Source organism: Parambassis ranga, chromosome 13, assembly GCF_900634625.1.
Source record: "Parambassis ranga chromosome 13, fParRan2.1, whole genome shotgun sequence".
NCBI lineage: Eukaryota > Metazoa > Chordata > Actinopteri > Ambassidae > Parambassis > Parambassis ranga.
In genome coordinates, this window is record NC_041033.1 from 12,414,117 (window position 1) to 12,431,318 (window position 17,202).

General features: G+C 43.4%; 1 protein-coding gene across 2 annotated transcripts; it reads left to right on the top strand.

Annotated features, from left to right (window-relative positions):
- The first annotated feature begins 526 nt into the window (after nucleotides 1-526).
- mettl16 (methyltransferase 16, N6-methyladenosine) lies at nucleotides 527-16,342 on the top strand. 2 transcript variants are annotated; one of them, XM_028420650.1, is made up of 10 exons: nucleotides 527-673; nucleotides 932-1,069; nucleotides 7,369-7,556; nucleotides 8,340-8,480; nucleotides 8,674-8,789; nucleotides 8,980-9,122; nucleotides 10,983-11,052; nucleotides 12,115-12,204; nucleotides 15,360-15,521; nucleotides 15,612-16,342. In XM_028420650.1, the coding sequence occupies exons 2-10, from the start codon at nucleotides 942-944 to the stop codon at nucleotides 16,125-16,127; spliced, it is 1,554 nt and encodes a 517-aa protein (XP_028276451.1). In that variant the 5' UTR covers nucleotides 527-673; nucleotides 932-941; the 3' UTR covers nucleotides 16,128-16,342. The 2 variants fall into 2 exon arrangements, with proteins under 2 accessions (XP_028276451.1, XP_028276450.1); XM_028420649.1 differs by having other exon boundaries at nucleotides 15,360-16,342.
- Nucleotides 16,343-17,202: the final 860 nt, after the last annotated feature.

The window sequence follows — 17,202 nt, forward strand, 5'->3', positions numbered from 1 at the left end:
AGACTGCACAACAAGCTCCCACACGAGAGCTCATCATGTTTTTCGCCACTATGGTCTCACTCTTCACACAGCAAACTGTTAACAATATACCTGGATGTCATTATTGTTTGCAATATAATAAAAGAAGAAAATCTGCATCCATGTGTCCTATTATTATTTGTTTGGGGCTGGTACATTATGTATTAAGTATTTTAACATTTAATCCTTTATCATAAATTGTGTTGTATGATTAAAAACTATATTGTTGGAAATTTCATTAGATAATCACAAATATAATGTAATAAAGGTAAATATTGGCTATTTATTTAGCCAGAAAGAGAAGAAAATGACGTGTGAATAAATATTTTTAATTTTAAATATGGTGACATGTCAGTCTGTATTTACATGTGTTTATTATGCTGGAAAAACAAATTCCCGTTAAAGGGTATTTTGCTCTTTTCTTTCATAAAATTCTGTTGGTTCCCTGAAAAACAAACAAGCCTCTAAGTGACGTCAACGCGCATCTACGTAGAGAGGTGACGTGCACGTCTTCCCGGAAGAGAGTTGTAGAAAATGAAAAAAACGTTTGCACAACGTGAGTTGTGTTGGCTTTTTCTCTTCCTACACAGTGTTTAAATCTTAAGAGTTAGTGTCAGCCTAAAAATATTAACCACAGCATACGCCGGCTGTAAAGGTAAGCAGGGGCTGCTTATACTTTAGCTTTCGTTGCTAGCTTCGCTAGCCCTTTACTTTGTGTTTGGAAGTTTTGGTTGCTTCTTTAACATAGAATGAAATAACTGGAGTCATGCATGTGACTGTTATGAGTGTATCGTCAGTGCTGCTGTGAAAGGTTCCAGTTGACAGAATGTTAAAGTGCACTGGAGCCGTTTCTGTTGACACTTGTTGTTAAAGTTGTTTTACAGTCTCGTAATCTGTGCGTATTTTATATCAGGTCCGTGAACATGTCTCTGAATAAGTCCATGCATCCTCGGAACCGGTACAAAGACAGACCTCCGGACTTCGCCTACCTGGCATCCAAATACCCAGACTTCCAGCAGCACGTGCACACCAACCTGACAGGAAGACCAATGTAAGTACCTGACTGTGCACAGTTTGTGTTTAGTGTCCCTGCTCCATGACCGGAAGGCATCACAACGTTTGTTGTCCCTGTTTATAACAGCTCAATTATACCTAAAACATTGTAAGTGCTTGTGTTATCAGTGCACAAGAGTTTAAATATCAGTTGTCTAATGTCATTGTAGCTGTTTTGAGATTGGTGACGTGAACACTCACAAATAGCAGATTTTATCATCCATGATGTGAATGCAGCATCATTAGACTCCTTCACAAAGTTGTTGTATCAGTAGGAAAACCTGAAACCAGAAGGGTGGAGACTGTCAAGCAGCTTCTTGATGCGCATGGTCTTAGTATGATGATCAGGTGTCCACATACTTTTGGTGACATGCTTCTGGTGTTATGCTTGTCTAGCTCAGTCAGGCCCTCAGGAACACATTCAGCCCGCTGACTCAGTTTGATGTTTACTGCTCATTCAGCTCCTGGCAGCAGCAGGACTAATGATTAATGGACTAAACCTCTCACAGTCTTTTTTCTTTTTATTCCTGCTCTGTCTGCGTCATGGGGACTTCACAGAGTGTGTGTGAGAGGTAGTTTAAAATGAACTCCAAATCTAGCTAGTAATAGGTTAGTGTGTCAATCAAAAAGTGCCAGTAAGCTTCCTGTGTTATTAGGTGTGTGTGTGCACGTTTGTGGCTGTGCCCCCTCCAGCCACATGCTGCTGAGGAAAAAAATGTGAAAAGGTTCAGGTAGGAGAACAAAGAGAAGGACGTCTGCTGGGATTGGTGGTGTTGACGTCAGTGTATTGACTGCTGATGTGGGAAAGAAGTATGAGCATCTCTTATTTTTCTGCTTTTTGTTTAGTGGTGTGCTGACAAAGGTTGTGCATCCCCGGTGGGTCTCACCTCATTGTTATGCACTTTCTCCCAGTTTGATAATTTGATTATCAGTTTGATTATTTCATTCATTTCGCCATGACAGTGAATGTAAACACAGACACAGTAAATATGAGGATTGACAGTCATTGTTGGAAATGTGTGTGTAGCTCGTCTGCTCAGTGAGGAAATCTGTTGTTTTTTGTGTTATGCAGATGAACGCAGACAGGATGTTGCTTCCAACATCTGTGTGTGACTCTGAACATATTGGTGTGGGCTGGTCTTTTGTGGTTGCGTGGTGGCCAGTCAATCATCTTATTTTAGCGGACCATGTATGCATGTGTGGGCTTGCTGCACGGGGGGGGGGGGGGGGGGGGGCGTCTCTATTATAGCGTCTCTGTGTCTGTCTGTGGTTCCCTGACTGACAGACAGACAGATAACAAACAATAGGACCAACATTGTTTGGGTGAGACGCTGAGCAAAGACAATGAATTTTGACAGCTGGGGAATGTGACGGTTCCTCGTAGCCACGGTTGTGGATTTTTGTGACAGAAAAAAACTAAATGATTGAAGTCTGCAATTAATTATTTTTATTATGTATCAAAAATAATGTGAAAACCTTCCTGCTGTGAGGTGACTGCACCACTATACCATCCCTCTCACTGCACAGTAATACCATTAATGACTTTTGGTCTGTTTCCCCCTCCTCCACTTTTTTAAATTATTTATTAACAAATATTTTAAGACATCATCATTAAAGCAGTCCTTGACACTGATCAGATGTACAGGTCAGAGTCAGCTGCTGCTTCACTCTCTCTCTGGCAGCAGTGTGAATGAATGTTCAGCATTTGCATGTGACTTTGTGTGTGGTACCAGCTCTGGTTAGGCGTCTGCAGAAATGTTGGCTGCTCCTCCCAGTCAGCCTGTCGTGCCATCAGTGGAGGGATTAGTGTGGTTTTGTATTTTTCAATGAATCCATCTTCTGGGTTTTTAAGTATTTAAGCAGTGAGTTGGGGGATGAGAGTAATCTTGGGGAGACACTCACTCAATCCTCAGGAGAGATATGCCTCCTCTCATTTAGGGGGTCATCAGTGGAGAGGACTGATAGCTGAGAGGAGCTCAGACCAGAAGCTGAAGAAGCAGAAATATGGTGGAATTGATTGGAATTACTACTGGAAAGTAGTCTAAATATTGTTTGTTTCTGTTTTGGTTTTTTTTTGTGAAGGAGGGGTCTGATTACCCAGAGAGGAGATTAGGAGGCATGACTGGTTATTAAAAATTCAACATCCTCTGTGACATTTAATTTGAACATTTTGTAATTTACACACCAGTTATGTTCAGAGATATATTATTAAACAGGAAATATGAGTGTATAATTAAAACAGGATGGGGTTGAATTGATAAATGTAATTGTGTGGTGATGTGCTGCAGAGTCATTACCATACTGACTTTTTGCTGTCTGATCAGAGAGATGGAAGTTTTATTTTTACATTTTCCACTCAGTAAATCAGTTTTAAAGGAGGTAACCCGACTTCAGTTGGCTGCCTTTCGCTGTCCTCTACAACATTCATCTGAGTTTGCTTTGTTGTGGCTGCACTGGGTTTCTGGAAAGCCGCACATTAAGCAGATCCCACTATATACACTTGTGAATGGTTAAGTGGTTGGTAGGTCTGTATGATATGAGGACAATCTGCAGCATGTGATAAGTAAATATTTTTCCATCATGCTACCTACAATTGGAGACAAAAATTATTCGCCCCCACATGAAAATGTCTACAGTATTTTTAAATATTTCCTGTTTATTAGAGCAAAGACTACTGAAACACCCTGACCGCATTATGCTGCCACCACCATGTTTGTCTGTGGGAACTGTGTTCTTTGGGTTAATCGCCTCTCCTCCTTCTCCAATTGGAGGTAACATCTCTGTGATCAAAGAGCTCTAGTTTTGTTTCAGCTGACCAAATGACACATTTCCAGTGTGTGTATCCTGTCTCCAGGTTGTCCCTAGCATACTTTAGTCTGGTGTTTTGGCAGTTGTTCTTGGCTCTTTGGACACATCTCTCACTAGTTGTCTCTCCAGAGCCTTCTGAATGTTTCTTTTCCTCCCTCTGCCAGTCTTGTTCTGCACTGTTTTACTCTCTTTGAACTTCTTGATAATACCTCTCACTCCACTTCTTGAAAGTTCAAAGTGCTTCGATAAACTTGTATATCCTTTTCACACCTAGTAGGAATTAACAATCCTTTTTCTAAGTCTAAGCTTATTTCTTTCACTTTTGCCATGATGCTTCCAGGTATGAAGACAAAATGTTACTTGTTACTTAAACATTGTGTGCTGCAAGATGCCAAGTGAAAATCAAATGTTACTGGGTCACTCGGTTAAAGCAAAAAATACAAAAAAATCAGTGACTCTGTGCAAAATAAAGCAATGAAGACTTTGTCAATGAATATACTGTGGTTGCATTGAAATGTTTGTTCTCTATTAAACAGCAAAAAATGACATTTTCATTTTCACCAATCACCTACTGCCAGTATTCTGTTCATCGTATCATGAAACAACACCAAAATCAGGCAGCCCAGAGATGTTCTCATCGGGTTTATCTTTTAAGTCATTTTAAAATTCTGCTCTTGGAAAGTCTTAAAAAAAAACACCTGACATGAAAGAAGTTGCTGCTAATCAGCACAAAATATTTCCCAGCACACTCAGAGTGAAGTAGATGTACCATGAAGGTCACCTCACTGTATGTGAAGAATGAAGAGTGTGTGTGTTACTGTGTGTGGTTTCATGCTGATCATGTAGCATGGTGTCTGTCTCAGCAATAAACTCCTCTCCGGTTTAATGATGCTGTCCCCTTCATCCATCTGAAACAGGAACTTTTCTGCCTCTCAGCACTTAAATCTTTTTACAGCTTCCCCTCTGCAGAATCTGCTGATCCGTCTCACGCGGTCAGTTTTCTGTGAACACCAGCCCACTCCTGAATCACACCTCTTTTTCTTTGCAGTGTTGTCATGATACGCTGTTTCTCATCATATCTCGTCACAACTTTCCCTCTCAGGTTTGTCCCACACTGTATGCCGTTGCCCGTGTTAATGGCGTCAGCACGCAGCGGTGAACCTACGTGGCAGCAGAGGCGTAAATCGCGGGTGCGCTCGCACTCCTTCTGGCATCAGCCATTGCTCCAGCGTGGCCGGATTTGCGTGCTCTCCTCATCTGTGTTCAGTAGGTGGGGTTGCCATGGAGACGTGGCATTCGCAGTGCTGCTGATGGGAGTGTGCAGCCTGTGTTGCGCACACACACACACACTTACGGGGGCTAAAAATAGTGGGCTGGCCTGAGCAGACTCCCTCTCTGAATATTGATCCTTATCTAATGATGCCTCTGAGGAGAAATGAAAGCGGGCAGAGCTCGACAGATGAGAGAGGCCGGCTTTCATTTTGGGAAAGTGTGAGCGTTATGCTGATGTATCACTTCACCCTCATTAGCCAGCCCCCCCCCCCTCAAAAAAAAAAAGCTGGGACCATTTTTAAAGTGCAAATTTCTACACTGGTTGGTGTTTTTCTGTGGTGTCGCAGATCCTCAGAGAAACCAGGTGTTGGTTTTCTGTCTGAGGTCAGCAGCTGTTGAAACTGGACCATTAACCTTATATGTTCATTAGGTAAAGAGACACTGGGTAAGATGGATGTGGGACTCCACAGGTAAATTGCTTCTCGTCTGTGGGTCGTTTGTCTCTGCTATCACTGCTGGGGATGTGGATTTCACTGAGCACACTCAGCACGTTTGTTTCTTGTTTTTCAGTCTTGCATCTGAAGTGAAAATAAGATACATTGTGGCAGTTGACATATTTATTAGACAGCCAATGAAACAAAAAATGACCACCACAAACCTCAAAGGCATGAAGGGACCCAAGGACATTGTAGATTCATCTCTGCGGCAAAATATGCTCCAATTTGTGGGTAAAAAGTGCACTACTGTGGCTAAATCACACAACTATAACATCTGTGTTTGACCTGCTTTGCATTCACACCACAAACAAGGAGCTGAGCTGAGCAGATTCTGCATGACCTTCACCACATGGCTCAGTCTGTATTTCCACTGTGGGATGTTGATATCTCCCAGGTTTGCTACCTGTGATAATAATTAAATATTTTTAAGGCTATGCAGCATGTAATTGTGAAGTCCACTGAAGGATTAAAGATTAAATAGATTTTAAGTTAAACAGAACAGCAGACGTCTTGTCAATGCTTTGCATTTAAGGATACGCATACTGCCGTTATGACAACATCGCAGATGTAAATCCCTCATCACTGTATTATTAAACCACACTGTGGCCTTAAAACTAATGATTAAACTTGACTTAATGGGTCACTGAAGTGGAAAACATTTCAGCTGATTGTGTGTAATTGATTTGTAACAATAAAAACACAATCAGAGGTTGAAAACTTGAACTGTCTGTGCTGTAGCTGTGTATCTGGCAGTTTTTCTTTTTTTTGTCAACTGGAATATGCTCAGGCTGAACTTGTGAGGCGCCAGACGCTCGCATCACCAGGATGTGTCTAATTGCATCTGCCAAGGTGTGAAAGCGCTCTGCAAAGCTTTAATTATACCTACCTCACCCACTCGTTTTGTCTGCCTGCCTGTATGACAGCTGAAATCATTAAACATGTCGAGAGGAAAAGACGCGAGAGCCGCACGAGTGGAACTGAGAACGGGGAATAAAAAGTGGGAGGTCTGAGATGTGTTGAAAATGTGGAATTCATTGTCATCAGCAGGGGTTTGTGAATTGATGGGCTGCTTATCTCCCTGTTGTCTTTGTGTGTGTGTGTATGTGTGCGTGATCATATGAAGTAATTGGGCTCGGTGCAGAGAGCTGCACCAGACTGGGGGAGCAGAAGGTTAATGAAGTGCTGCATTAAGAGCAGTTTGGTAAATTGGTGTCAGGTGGCCTCAGCAGTAAAATAAGAGGATCAGCAAGTCACTAAATGTGAAATCTTCCTTAAAGCAAAATGATTTCATACAACCCTGTGTGTGTTTATTTGTAGCTATGGTCCGCTTCCAGGCTTTGACCTTAATGTTTTTAACTTGCCTAAGAGCAAAGTGTTTTTGTTCCAAATCCAAAATGTGGGTCAGAAAAATAAAAAGTGGGTACTTCATGGTTGGTAATTTACAGTTACAGTTTACAGTAATGAAATTTGATGCCATATAGACCTCCAGTACAGTCTGTAGTTGCTCACATGTGGTTTAGTAGTCTGGCTAATCTTTGTGTTGTTGCAGTCTGTTTAAATGACGCTTTAATGTACATTTTGGGTATGTACATTCAACTAATGTGATAAATCTCTATATTTTTTCCACCAGAAATTGATTGTAGTACTAGTTCTGCCTTTGTCATGTGATTGAATTATGAAAACGTTTTACTCATTCAGCTACTTTTTGTTCTTCCTCCAGTCTGAATTTCAAAGAGCCAGAGGCGGTGCGAGCGCTGACCTGCACCCTGTTAAAGGAAGACTTCGGTTTGACCATTGAGATCCCTCTGGAGCGCCTCATTCCCACTGTCCCCCTGCGCCTCAACTACATCCACTGGGTGGAGGACCTCATCGACGGCCAGAAGAAGCCACGCAGAGGCATCGACATTGGTACCACCGCCACTGTTTGTGTCATAGAAAGTGCTAGAGCTACATAAAGGAATAAGTCACACATTTAGCCCAAGATATGTTAACAGATTTTAAATATAATCTGTGGATTTACCCTTTAAGACTGGCCCACAACACAGCTCTTAACACTGTGGATTTCTGTTAATTGAAATATTAATTCACATGCTTGTTTCTGGCAGGTTGCAGCTCAGTACGGCACATAAACTGTCAGTTTGTAGCTACCAGCATAAGAGCCCAGTTACTCCCTGTCTTCCCAGTATTTAGCAGCCAAATCCCCTGACTTGAGTCACTGCTTGTTTCCATTGTGTCAGTCAGAGAAAAGCTTTTTCTGCATGTGCTGCGAGTGACCCTGCAGATGTGACTGTGTGTCCTCTGCAGGGCCACAGGTCACCAATTGGTGACCCCGAACCTTTCTGTAAGCAGAGTGAAGCTGTCTGTTTGTTGATGGATCACCACTAAGTGTGTCCTTTACTAACAGATGCCACGTCTGTCTGAATGCAGCTTTGGTCCTTGTTAGGTGGGAATGATTTAATCTAAGCTGCTGATACTGACACTTATTGTCCATTATGGTCACTAAGGCTGAGGTACTTTTTTTTAGAAACGCATCAAGTCATGTTCATAGACTTTCTTCCCTCATATAATCGTTTACTTTTGACGTCAGGGGGCCGCATTTCCATACTGTTCAGTGACAGTGCCAAAATCAGTCATCATCGTGAATGCATACATCACTGTCAACCTGGCTGAAGTGTGTGCGTGTCTCCTCAGGCACTGGAGCGTCCTGTATCTACCCCTTGCTGGGAGCCACAATGAACGGCTGGTACTTCCTCGCCACAGAGGTGGATGACATCTGCTTTGACTATGCCACAAAGAATGTGGAGCAGAACAACCTGTCTGACCTGGTTAAAGGTTGGTGTGGTTCACTGTAACACATCAGACTACTACATTTAAACTAAACCACACAATAACAATACAAGAAGTAGAGACTAATGTCAAATATTAGTTCACATGAGCAACCATAAGCTAATAGTCACACCTAGCTCTGTACAGCTGTAAAAGCACCACCCCCCTGCACACCTCAGTGTTTTTTTTATTTCTCCAGTTGTCAAAGTCCCTCAGAAGACTCTACTGATGGACGCTTTGAAAGAAGAGACAGAAATTGTGTATGATTTCTGCATGTGCAACCCTCCTTTTTTTGCCAACCAGTTAGAAGCAAAGGTAAACCTTTTTTCTTCACTTTTCTTATCGAGTCTTTTCTGAACACTGAAGCTGAAAATCAAACACTTACTGACTGAGAGGACGCTGGTCAGAGCAGCTCCAACATGAAACACTTGTTTGTTTACATGGTAGTAACAGGCTTCTAATAGGATTCTATCTAAATCCCTGTCCGTCTTGTTGCTCTCTCCAGGGGGTAAACTCCAGGAACTCACGACGGCCTCCTCCCAGTTCAGTGAACACAGGCGGGGTGACGGAGATCATGGCAGAGGGCGGGGAACTAGAATTTGTCAAGAGGATCATTCACGACAGCCTGCAGCTAAAGAAACGCCTTCGGTGAGGACAGCAGGACTTTGTTTTTTTCCAGTCACAGACACACTTCAGGGCTATGTATTGAAATTAGCAGATGGGTGTGCAGGATGCTGCAGGTTTGTGGTTCTGGAGAGGCTTGGAGAGGTTTAAATGGCTGCTGAGAGCACCAATGAAGGGGAGACACCAAGAGTGGGAGTGGGCAGATGAATTGTTGCACATTGATGGAGCTGTCACCCACAGCTGCCTTAATGATTTTGGCACACACTCACCCTGCGCTGTATCCGGGTGCCCACAGGGAACAGCTGTGTTTGGGTGGGTGGGTGGGTGGGTGGGTGGGGGTGTCTCCGGTGGCCGTCACATTACCCTCCCCTGTTACCAGGCCTGTCACCGGGGCAGCCGAGTGAGACCAAGGGTAGAGGGAGCTGCAGAGTGGGGCTGTTAAAACTGATTAGACATGCCACACCTGCTCGGCCTGCGACGGTGTGTGTGTGTGTGCTGTATGCAGCAATGTGTGTTTGCATAATGCTTCACTGGAAAGATGAGCGTCCTGAGAGAAGCTGATGATAACACCTGCCTGCTCTTGTGTGTCTCTGTGAGAGTTCAATCCCAGGCTTATTTAACAGGTTTAAGGCTCTAGCCAAACCAAGCAGAGTCGACTGTCACTTCCAAAATCATGCTGGGACACCAGAGCCACCAGGTGTCCATGGAAACACTGCCAGGCTTTCCTATTGGTCCTCTGAGACACACCACCACTCCGCCCTGCTGTTTTTTTTCCCCTCTCTCCACCCAAGGGTAATTACTGTCAGATAGGGGCGAGTGCGGCAGACAAATACTCGGTTAGAAATGAGGTAATGCTTCTAATTCATCATGCCATTGATATTAAAATTACCATTTTGGGTAATAAGATTGTAATCACGTGCCTGTGCTTCAGAGAAGAGAGAAGATTAAATATGTAGCTAATGCAGCTGCACTCTTCACTGGGATTCTTGGAAGAGCTGCAGGTGGAGTTTGGTGGATTATTGGGGAATTCTTCTGGGTGTGCCCCCCCCCCCCCCCCCCCCACTGTGCTGAAAAGTGGTGAACATCTGTGAATATTAGAGCTGTTCAATATTTCATTATGTCCACTGAGGCTGACATGTTGCTTCCCTCCCACCCCTTCACACTCTGGGCACCCTTATACCTCCCAAACTTGATTATACAGTGGTGCCCTTTCTTACTGCCACTCACCGGAGAAACAGTTTGTAGGATGTGAATCACCAGATTATTGCCCGCAGTTCGAGATATGAGTACACAGACTGAGGTTGGGTTTGAAAATGTTTATATGCCTCGTGCATTTCAGTTTTATCAGAATAGGTGCCATCAAACATTCTCAAGCATAGGCATGTTGACTTCTACTTCATGAACACTGAATTGGTTTCCCTTTATTCCCATATTCTATCACAACATCACAGAGGGTTCGTCCATCTTTAATGGCAGTTAATGATTTTCACTTGTTTTCGTCTTACTTATTCTGTCTGTGTCCAATGATATTGAAACACACACAGACACACACAGACACACACATCGTGGCGAGGTTGGTGAATTGACTGTCTGTCTTTCTGGACTGGCTCCCTGATGAGTTTATCTTTCTCTCCAGCAGGACTCTACTGCTCATTGATCATGACCAAACCTCATGTCTTTATTGCACAGCAGAGGCTATTGATCAGGCCTCCACCACGGGACAACTTCAAAAACAGTTTTTCCTCTGCTGCAGGACACTGCACGCCCGGATGTTTTTCTGTCTCTCATGTTTTAGTCTGTCTTTGCTCCCCAGAGCCCACCTCTGCTCGTTTGATCTCTGCTCGATGGTTCGGTCACATGATGTAGTTCTTCTTTTTTCTGCAGGTGGTACAGCTGCATGTTAGGGAAGAAATGTAGCCTGACACCTTTGAAAGAGGAGTTGAGGAAGCAAGGGGTGAGTAGCCAGCGAGACCCTGAACAAAGAGAAACACACAAATACGTGCACAAACATCAGTGAGAGTAACAAAGCAGCCACTGCTTTTGATCTCAGTTTGTTGATGCAGGACCACGCCGCTCTTTGCAGGGTTTGATAATGCCTCGCTAAGACAATCTTCTTCGCCTCACAAACTGAATCTCTTCTGTGTACTGATGATCAAAGTGATGATCACTGTGGAAGGAACAGGTTGGCCCTTTCTAATATGCCAGCTAAGCAGTGTCACAAACGAGCCCTGAATGAACTGATTTCTGTTAGCAGTGCGTGACTCAGTCACACGGCACTCTGTAGCTAACATGCATTAGCGTCATTAGCCTAACTAATAGCCCAGCACATGACTCCTGACTGCTGCAAGCCTCTGGTCCTCTGCCAGTCCCCTGCATGCCTAGACAGAGAGAGACCCCCCTCTGCACCTGCTGCCCCTCAAACCTCCTCCAGAGGTTTAAGGCTCTGTCACTGCTCATCAGAGTGAGTGCAGCGTTGGCTAACATCCAGAACAGAGACTATTGCCTTGTTTTAATGTGTGTGTAAAAAGAAACCTGCAGTTAATATGCTAATGCTTTTATCGCACACTTCCATTTCTCTCCTGTGTGCCCTCATTTCTCTTTGTATTTTGAAAATATGGCTGTTTATGTATAAAATGTGTCTCAGACTCAAAGCTTATTGACCTCTCATCTTCATCTATATGACCCCTTTCTCCTATTTACTGAAGGGGCAGTTTAAGTGCTCTCTAAACACTCTAAACACACTAAATGTGTGTATTTTTCACTGTTATTTTCTGACCAATGGTTAGAGAGCCAAATGTCATTGGAAATTCAGATAGACTGCTACACAAGCCATTATGAAACATCCTAACAAACTTACACAATCATGATCAAGGAAATGTCTACCAATCAACCAAAACCATGGCTGTCAACATGTTAGTACTACAAACTACCTATTTTTCTGTGGTGTGTAATGTTTTCATTGTGAGACTACATGCAGTGTTTTGGGCACACCTGACTGTTTTCTTCTTTGGCTCAGGTACCCAAAGTGACCCACACTGAGTTCTGCCAGGGACGGACCATGCGCTGGGCGCTGGCCTGGAGTTTCTATGACGATGTGATTGTTCCGGTAAGCTTGCAGACATGTTAAGTTTGTTGTTTTTTCTCATTAGGTAATCAATTTTAGTCCTTAATTCAGGGCCACATATCTTTATCAGAGTATCTGGTGTCCTCGGCGCAGGGTCATTGTGTTCTGCTGTGTGATGTTTTCAAAAACCTCCTCCTCAATAATGCACCAACGTCTGTCCCGCTCCATCCACACTGGATCCTCTCTCTCTTAGCCCCATTCCATTATCTGTACTTACTGCTTCCTCTGGGGAGATGTTTATGTGATTTCCAACATGCCGTAGCCTGGCAACAGTTGCCAGGGCAGGATGGTGTGCACACACTGTACCACTGACTTGCCAGGACAGGAGAGACTCGGAGATGAATAGAAATACATGTCACAGAGAGAGCAGGCTGAAATGATGCTGCAGTGCTGATAGACTGACTCAAACTAGAAAAGGCAGGTGGACGAAGAGGAGGCTGTGTGATGATTGTTGTATGTTAGAGGGGTCCCTGTTTTGGCCTTTTCTGCACAAAAGCAGTTGAGCAGAATGATTGGCCTACATTCTCTCCTGCTAACCTCTCCCTCCTCCTCCTACATGTTAACACAGATCCACCGACATTTACGCTTGGGAGCTGCTCACCATCACCAGGCAGAGCCCTCAAGCACGTGTGTTTGTGTGTGTGGGTGTGGGTGGGTTACATGACAGAAGTTTCTGCATGTGTGGGTCTTTGCATGGTTGAGTACCTCATTCTGAATGTGCTCATCTGGTATATACTGTATATAGGTGCATATGCATTGCTCATTAATGTTACATAGACTATAACATAGGTGGCATACATACAGCTGTGACCTACTTAACCCCCTTATTATCACGCCAGCCTGCAAACTACACCTATTGTGACCACTAATGTAGTTTATCTCTGCATGTTTCATCTGTGTTTAACTAGGCAGGCTACAAATGGATGCTATAAATAAATCTAGATAGTTAAACAACCACACACACAGGTCATGATTATTGTGTTGAGGTGAGAAAATTAAGTTGGGCTCCTGCTGTATGTTGTCATGGATAGGCTGAAGATGCATATAGTAAATTGCATTTTCCTTCTCTTTGACAGCCATCTTCATGTTGCACCTGTGATCAAACACGTTTATCTTCTGATGTGGTCGAGTCCAGTTCATGCTAACATGATTGCCTGCTTTTAAATGAAGAGTTGTTGTTCGCTTAAGCCTAGATGTTATTGTTAGTAGCCAAAAAAACAGACAAAAGAGGACGCTGCTCACACAGCACATGAAAGCAGAGTAAAGGGACGAGTAAACAGAAAGGACTGACGGGCTTTATCTGAGCCCTGAGGTTTGTTGTTACTCATATAGGCCTCTGGCAGGAGGAGGGGTCAGGAAGGTCCATGCTGGGGTTTTGGGACTTGACAAAAAGCAAGTGGGGGTGTGGGCAGGAAAAGGGTGATCAGAATATAAAATGCAGTACTTGCCTAAAGGTGAAATCTGCAGCATTTTGTTTCTCCATTGTATTTATGTGTCAGTGTATATGCACTCAAAAAGGTCGAGACGGATGATTGAACAGCATTAAATCTGGAGAGAACAGCTCTTGTTGCACTTGTAGGTTTTTTTACCTTGTCTGGTTTTCAAAATTGGGCCAGGCTTTTATAGTAAGGATGTCATTTACCATAGTGTGTGTGTGTGTCTGAGAGAACATGCACACCAGTGAGAGTGGGTAAGTGGGATTAATAATAGAGTGAAAGAGCAGCAGAGTCAGAAGAGGATGTGATTCAGTGGAGAGGTGTGAATGTAATATTGTACATGTGGGTTTCAGACTCTTTTGTCTGTAAGTCTGTGCACGTGTGTTTATATACGGATGTATTAGCGCAAGAATCTGTGTCAAGGATGCCCGCTACAAACAGGCAGGTTTGGCTTGATGGATTTTATTGATTTCTTTGTACAATGAGCTGTAGGGCTTGCTGAGCGTGGAGAAGAGGGGGAGAGACGTCTGGGACAAACAATAAGAAAAAAGAAAGCAGCTCTATTAAGCAGCCAGACGAGACAGGTTTCATTGTCAAGCTGTTAATTAAACGTGTCCATGGTCTGTAATTTTACCTAAAAAAAGATACAAAAAAAAATGTAGCACAAAATGTAAATTGTGAAAATGTGAACATGTGTATGTACTTAAACAAAGGTACTAAACTGTAAGAATGGAAACTTGACTCCAGATCAGTGCAGCAGTGTGAAGGTCACAGTCTGCTCCTTCGCTCTGCTGTTTGTAGGTCAGTCGGCCATGCTGTCTGCTCCATCACCGAGCTGCTGCTGCAGACCCCCGCTGCCTCCCCACTTTCAGTTTGCCCACAGTAACTCGTGAGTGCAGCGTTCATGTATCGGCTGCAGTGAACGACAGGAGTCCGCTGCAGAGCATCTGTATGTAGACATGGTTGGCTAAAGACCTCCACCGCCATTACAGTGTGACATTAGAGGGGATTAGAAGTAAGAAGCACTTTGACTTACAGCCGGTTCAGGTGGCGTTTGTGTGGTCTGAGCGCCATCTTGTGGTGAATACAGGTAACTTCCTGTAAATATCCATGAATTAAATGAACGACTGTCCAGAAAGAAGTGCATTAATAACTTTGTTATCAATGAAAGCAGTGATAGATTGTGCTCTGTGTGGGCAGCGCCCTCCTCTGGTTGCTTTCGCCTGGACATTTTTGGACATTTTACTATCACTGGAGTTATTTCGAGTCACTGATGTAGACGACTGAAAATGCAGACCAAACCCAAACAGTAACTGAAGACCTGCTGTATGGACTTAAGCCCCCCCTCCCTCAGAGGAGCAGTGGAACTGTACACAGACCAGATAAAGAAGCAATGTGCAGCCATAGTTATAAATGTTCTGTTGGTTAGAGACAAAGAAGCTGGAAAGATTCCAGCAGTATCTAATCAGTTGAATGTTTTACCATGTCAGCCAGAACCAGATTCTCTTCTATTGTCATTTTGCAGCTATTTCATTTATCTAAATATTTCAGAAATGTGTCATGTGCCTATTACATTAGCAGTAGCACAGACATCTATTATCTTTTTAAACATACCGGTACCTTTAATTTGCAAGACCCATTTTACCCGTCCACCATAATACCTGGCACAGGTTGTTGCTGAACCCCACTCTCTTGTCTTAGTCTCCTCCTAGTAAAAAGCGGAAACTGGAGAAGTCACGGAAACCCCTGTCCTTTACACTGCCAGGGCCGGGACTAAAGGAGCTCCAGGCCAAGGCCTCAGATGGTTCTGGTCCTGTGGACATCGTCACTGCTCTCCTGGAGAAGATGCTCACTGACTTACGGGTAAACAATACTGCTGCACTCATAACCCGTGCTAATGATTTGAAAACCCTCTCCGGTGTCAGTCTGATGGTCTTGTGCATGGCTCGGCAGGTCCTGCACAAACGTGTCCCTTGCAGTAAGGAGGAGCAGAGCCTCTGTCTCACCGCAGTGGAAAACACCTGGATCCATGGGCGACAGAAGAGACGTGAACAGAAGCGCCAGTTGCGAGAACTACCCAGGGCACCTCACTGTTCTCAGACCACTGTGACCACCGCTGCTTCTGAGACACCGTCTCCAAACCAGCCCGCCTCCACACCAGACAGCAACAACCAAGAAAGTAACACTGAGAACACAACTGCTAATGAGGTTTCAGACAATGTAGTGGTGGAGGACATGGAATCCTCTGTTTGCACAGAACAGGAAGCAGCGTGCGAGCCGCCCTCTAAACGACCTGTGAGTCCTGGTGCGGTCGAACACTTCCTGTTTAAGTGTCTGCTCAATGTGATGCCGGAGGAGAGCGATGTTGTTATTGAGATGCACTGGGTAGAGGGTCAGAACAAAGACCTGATGAACCAGCTGTGCACGTACCTGAAAAACACCCTTTTAAAGTCTGTCTCAAAGTCCTAGTCCTGTTCATTCAGACTGGAAGAGTTTTATTTTTAGAGTTTTTTGGAAGTTTCTTTTTAGACAGCTTTGAAAAGTTTTTTGATTCTTGTAGGTTTATATTAGTAGATTCACCTCGTGGCTTCTTATTAGTTTACCTTTTAAGGTATTGTATACTGTACTGTGTCAAATCAGCCACAAAGCTGTCACAACATGGAGAATAAATGCGTTTTTATTGATTTTTGCCTCTTTGTATGATGCTTTGATACAATACATATATATGGCCACAACACTCCCTCTTGTGGCCATATACATATACGACCATCAGAGGGAGGGGTTTTTCCTCTGCGTGCTAAAGATAAAATCATTAAATTGCTGCTTTTTTAGACAACTTATTTTGGACTGAAATCTGTGATGTTAGCACATCTTACATTGACACAGAGCCTGTGTAATTCAGGAAGTTCCTGGAGCCTCTCAGTCTTTCCTGTGTCTATAGAGAGCCTGTAGTAGGACACCATTATTCTGCCGTATATATTTGCCTCCTCAACAGAGCAGAGTGAATAACAGGAAAACAGTCCTACATATCCAGGGCCAGTGTACATATGTGCACGTTCACTGTTGTCACAAACAAGAACACAGTTCCTGGTGGAACTACATGTCCCTGGGCCATGGCCGGACTTTGACTATCACTGTGTGTGTGTGTGTGTGTGTGTGTGTGTGTGTGTGTGTGTGTGTGTGTGTGTGTGTGTGTGTGTGTGTGTGAGACTTAGTCATGTGAGAGCTGAGAAAACTAGAGCAACAACAATGAAAAGAGCCACTTTTGTTCTTTTTTAATGCTGAGAAGAAGTTTAAATACTGTGTAAGGAAGGTTATAGTTATTTAGTTCAAATGTGACTTAAATAATTATGAGTTTACTGCTTTTCCCGATCTTCAACATTTTACGTTACAAATCAGTGTTTTTCTGACTCATCTAAATTAATTTTACAGTATCAGTGTTTTATCCAATTAATCAATCAAGTGAATGTAAATAACTTGAGTAAAACATATGAGAAAGAGCCATGTCTAAAAAATGTAAAAATGAATTTAAAAACGGTTCAAA